The 5,738-nt window shown below is 33.6% G+C and overlaps 1 protein-coding gene across 1 annotated transcript; it reads left to right on the top strand.

The window, feature by feature from the left end:
- Positions 1 to 226: 226 nt before the first annotated feature.
- On the top strand, positions 227 to 2,382 carry LOC21401630 (2,3-dimethylmalate lyase). The gene is made up of 5 exons (XM_010109941.2): positions 227 to 457; positions 583 to 794; positions 1,164 to 1,445; positions 1,668 to 1,790; positions 1,971 to 2,382. The coding sequence occupies exons 1-5, from the start codon at positions 304 to 306 to the stop codon at positions 2,094 to 2,096; spliced, it is 897 nt and encodes a 298-aa protein (XP_010108243.1). The 5' UTR covers positions 227 to 303; the 3' UTR covers positions 2,097 to 2,382.
- The last annotated feature ends 3,356 nt before the right edge of the window (positions 2,383 to 5,738 follow it).

Here is a 5,738-nt window from a genome sequence, read left to right on the forward strand (position 1 = left end):
ATTCATAAACTAGACGTCTCCGATTTAAATTTATGATTCAAGTTAATATATGACCACTTAACTCCATCTCAATACGTGCAAAGCGCGAGAGCGTGACCCACGTTTTACACGTTGTACAAGAAGACACTGTTTTCTTGTAACAGAAATGGCAAACAGCTCACCTCCACCCTGCAACAACTATATATATATATATATATATATATACACACACACACACACACACACACACACACAGAAGTTGTGTACATGCCACGGTCAACGATCGATTCAAGAGTGAAACAGAGAGCGACTCAGTGAGTGAGAATGAGTGTTCAGCCCATAGTGAAACGCGAGTCTCCGGCGAAGGTGCTCCGGCGGGTTCTGGAGGCGCCGGGGATTCACCAAGGCCCAGTTGTTTATGATGGTCTTAGTGCTATGTTGGTAGAGAAAGCTGGGTTTCCCTACTGCTTTACTGGTGGTATGTGAATAATTTCAGTACTGTCTATGTCTATCAATCAAGCAAGCATGCATAAGTATTGAAGAAATGTTGCAATGAAAAATAAAAATATCTGGTGCTAGCTAAGCTTGTACTACTTGTTTCAGGGTTTCATATAGCAGCTGCTAGATATGGATTGCCAGACACAGATATTGTCTCGTATGGAGAAACGGTGGATCAGGGACGACAAGTCACTGAAGCTGTTTCGATTCCTGTAATTGGAGATGCTGATGATGGATTCGGGAACGCGATGATGCTTAAAAGAAGCGTCAGGGGATTTATCAAAGCTGGATTTGGTGGGGTTATGATTGATGATCAGGTTCTAGTTAACTGTCTTCTCATATATTCACGTGGTCATGGTGGAGATCATATATATAATATACTTTAAGCTATAATCTGGTGGTTTTAGTTCTAGAATCTGAGTGATTTTAGTTTTAAACTCAGAACCATAATTCAGGGTCCAAATCTGAAATCTGAATCAGAATCAAGAATTTGAACTATCTAACACTAAGGGGATTTTATTTTTTGAGCTGATTTTAGTTTAAAATAGCACAAACATAATACGAGTTTTTAAGAATCATTTTTTACTTTTTAAAAACAAACAATAGATTGAACCAGAATGTTAAAATCTTCATGCCAATCTTAATTTATGAGAAATACTGAAGATATATATGTACTACTTGTGAAGGTATCTGTAAAAGCAGCTGGTGAAGGACAACAGAGGAAAGTGGTGTCAAAAGAGGAGGCAGTGATGCGGATAAAAGCCGCCATAGACGCACGGAGCGAGAGTGGCACCGACATTGTGATTGTGGGACGCACTGATGCTCGTCTGGCGGTGTCTTTTGAGGAAGCACTCTGGAGGATGAAAGCTTTTGCTGATGCCGGAGCAGACGTCGTTTTTCTTGACAATCTATTTTCAAAAGACGAGATGAAGGCTTTCTGTAATGCCGTTCCCCATGTTCCAAAACTGGTACTTTTTTTTTTTCTATCTATATACCATATAATTATATGTACATATAGAAATGTTTTAATTTTTCTTGACTGCATGCCCTTTTTATAATACTACTCCTATACGTACTCTTAATTTTGATTGTTCTAGTATATACATCTATATAAAAAAAAGGGTTTGATTTGTAGTGATTAATTAATTAATGGAGCTCCTTGATTATTATATGTGTGTGTGTGTATATAGGTCGCCAATATGGGTGAAGATGGGGGGAAACCATTTCCCGATCCTGAAGAAATGGCCAGTTTTGGATATAAACTCGTGGCCTACCCGTTTTCCGTGCTCGGAGCATCTATTCTAGCCATACAGGTTACACATCTAAACATTTTTCTTTTAATTTCTATTCTTATTTATGACCTCTTTCGGAGAAAGTACTGTGGATTCTCTCAGGGTAAAAAGAAAAAGAAAAAGAAAAAAAAAAAACAGCAACAGAAAGAAGGAAATCAACCAGAACTATATATATTAATTGAGGAGAAAATATGAATGCAGGATGCGCTTGCTGCCATTAAAGGTGGCGGTGTCCCTGGTCCTGGAAAAGTGCCGTCTGTAGAAAAGTTGAAGGAAATCTTAGGCTTCCACGTCTTTTATGAAGAAGAGAAGCGCTATATTGTTTAAGCCTTAGGCTTGGACAAGACCAAAGACAGAGTCTCCAACATATACATGTCAGCTTGAGCGATTCATCATCGTTTGATGTGTGATGTGTGATGTCGAACGAGCCTATCCCTACTCTTTAGTGTTCTCAAGTTTGGTTTGTGATGTCTCTTTTAAGTTCAGTTATTTTAAAGTGTGTTGCTGGTTTACTCTTTGTTGGTTTGTTTTGTTCGTTTACTCTTTGTTGGTTTGTTATATTCTCCATTGCAATGAGATCAAAATAGCATATTCATAAAGCTCAAATGGTGAACGAGTGAATGAGAAATTGACTTTCAAAGTACTCAAATGACCTTAAATTCAAAGAAAAACTCCCATAAAATTGGGAAAAACTGTCCCACATGAAAAAGATACAAAGTCATTATTTCTTCTTAACCTCGGGACCTTAGAGTTCAGGCTGGTTTTCAGTTTATTAGGCTAGCATTATTGTGTGCCATTGTTACTAATAAGTCGTTGTATTTTTAGAGACAACAGACGATATACCATGATCAACCAAAATATCCTTATCTCGGATTTTTCAATGACAGCAGATGATGTACCTTCCACTTTCTTAGATTTGTTGAAAATTACTTCTTGCAATCACAATACTTAGAAGAAAAATGGGCAAAGGCTTTTGAGATTAGTCGCATTGTGAATCAAGCACTGAGAGCATGGTTGATGCCCATTGTGTCACTAGCAAAGGTAAAACTAAATACGAAAAGCTAATGATTCACTTGGAAATTTTCATACGGAGAGTAGTTCTTTTTGCTGATTCGAGTTTTATTACAATAAAAAATTTTTAGAAATAGTCACATCTAATTTTTTTGTTACAGTAAAAAACTCTCACATAATATCACATTTCAACTCAAATTAACGAACTGAACAGATTATAAAGTTGGCGGGGCCTGAACGATTTTGTAATCGTCATCATCGATGCACAATCTGCTGAGACGATTTGGGACTTGGGAGCACGCAAAAATTCATTCTGGGGTTATCTTTTTTTCTTTTTTGTTTTTTCTTCGGCACTTGGGTCAAATTAAATGCAGTGAGATGCTGCAGTTCCTGTAGATTATTGGATTTCCATTTTGGACATTTATTAATCTTTTGTTTTGGCTCTCCATTTGGTATTTTCCTACTGTTAATGAATTATCTTATTTTCTTTTGAAATAAAATGAAAACAAAGAGAAAGGCAAAAAAATGAAATAAAAGGGGGAAAACAAACATATTTCAGAGTTGCGAAAAAATATTTAAGTGACAATATCTTCGATCAAAATTATTACGTGATAAGAATAATTAAAATAATAAGTATTAGGCCCTGATAAGGTGGTTGCTCTGATATTTTTTGTAATAGTTTTAGGCCCTGTGGCACAAGTCAATCCACCTATAAAATCCTTGTCATGTTTGCCTAAATATCTCCCTTAATAGAGTCAACAAGAAAGCCCACAAGATTTGGACAAAAGACAAGAAGGTACTAAAACGCAAAAAGCGATTTTACAAAATTTTCCCGTAAAAATTGTGTCATTTTAATTGCAAACAAATGTCAAATTACATAACCAAAAAAAAAAAAAAAAAAAAAAGAGATGCCTTAACTAGAGCATCAATATTCCCAAGTGTATTCCCTGTGATTTAAATATTTTTAACGTTAGCTATAGCAAAAAACGAAAGATACTAATTAGTATTTAATGGTATTGAATTAGAGCTCAAAATGTTGAGTCCTACATTTATTGTGCAAGACTCGTACTAATTGATAGCAAATAACATACACTATTATCACTAAGTATAACCAAATTTTCCCTCAAAATGTTTCTTTCTGCACATGAATATGTAATTCTAATTATTTTCTTCCCCATGAATTCAAACATCCCCAATGCCTTATCCACTTAAAAATAGGGTTGTTCTTTTCACAATTCAAGTTGTATTGCTATAGTGTTTTATCTTATAAAAATTTTAAATTAAATTTTTTACTATAATATTCTCACATACACAACTCAAATTTTTAACTTGAGTCGTAAAAAGAACAACCCTCTCGTTGAGGGCTTCACCCCCTTTTGTTGAAGTTGAATATGGTGAAAGTTTTTCCAATCCTTCGCAACAATTTGCATGCACAGTGGTAACTTCACTGAAGTCCTTGCTGTCCTAGCAAAACCCACTAAAGAATTTGCGGAAATAGTAGAAAATATGTCAATATGAAAAGCTTAAAAAAGTATATAGGTAAACTTTTAGTTATAGAAATTAATAGGTCATAACTTGTCAAGTTATGATTCATAACCAGATAAATTATGGACAAACTTGTCAAGTTATGGTTCATAGCCGGACAAGTTATGGACAAAAACTGTGAATAACTTGTCAAGTTATGATTCATAACCAGACAAGTTATGGACAAAAATAGTAATTTGGCATATTTATTAACTTATATAAATTATTGACCTATTAATTTTAATTCATTTCAAGTCTTAGCTTATTTTCCTCTTTCTCTCAAGAATTTGGTGTCCAAGAATCTTACCTTAAGGCCCAATTGCGCAATTATACCACCTTGCAGTAGGCCGAATAAGACGTCCTGCTCTTTTAGGCCCGTGGAATTGTCTTTCATGTGCTTTGAATTCCATGGATTCCCAAGGTATCTATCCGTATTTATTTGTAAATCCTCTGTTTCATTTTTGCTTAGCATTTCAAAGGGGTTCCTTAGCCACATTATGTCGGTATCCAGTGGTATATAAAGGATTAGTAAACATAAGAAATCATAAATCTATAAAGATAAAATAAACCTAAATAATTTTATTTTAAATATTAGAAATAAATAAACTAAGGGCCCGTTTAGTTCCCTGATTCGAGTTTTTAATTCTTGTTAAGATGTGATGTTATGTGAGAGCTTTTTACTGTAGCAAAAAAGTTAGATGTGACTGTTTCTGAGAGCTTTTTACTGTAACAAAACTCGAATTCTAAACTCGAATCGGCGAAGTGAACGGGGCCTAAGGGTGTTCATCCAATCTAATTCAACCTATTTTGGTCATATAACAACCAATCCAATCAAAGATCCGTTTTTAAAATTTACATCCAATCTAATTACTAATGTATCATCCAATCTAATCCGATTCGATTAAGGTTGGTTTGGATTAAATTGGACCAATCGGATTTTTTACTAGAGCTTTTTGTGCATTTATTTATTTTTATTTTCCTATTCAACCTTTTTGTTAGATCTTTTTGACAAAATTTAAATACAACAATTTTAAAAAATGAAGCAAAAATTAACATCTATAACATAGAAAGAAAGTTAATTAAACATCTAACAAATAATTTAAAGAAATGAAATGAAGTTACAAACTCACAAATATAAAAAAGTTCAGCAAAAAAGAATAATGAATTGTTGGGAATGATGTCCTAGAAACATAAGATGTAATAGGATATTTATTATTTATTTAATAAAAGAGTTTATTCATTATTCTATGTGCATATATTTATGAATATTTTATGAATATCAATAAAAATTTCATGATTATTTATGTGACCTTAAACATTGTATATAAGTATTATATACGAGAGGATAATGTTTAAGGATAATAATCAAAAAACAATGTTCATAATGAATTTAATTAAAGTTCAGAATCTTTAATTAAAACATTATTAATACAT

This window comes from Morus notabilis, unplaced genomic scaffold (assembly GCF_000414095.1).
Source record: "Morus notabilis unplaced genomic scaffold, ASM41409v2 Scaffold79, whole genome shotgun sequence".
Classification (NCBI taxonomy): Eukaryota; Viridiplantae; Streptophyta; class Magnoliopsida; order Rosales; family Moraceae; genus Morus; species Morus notabilis.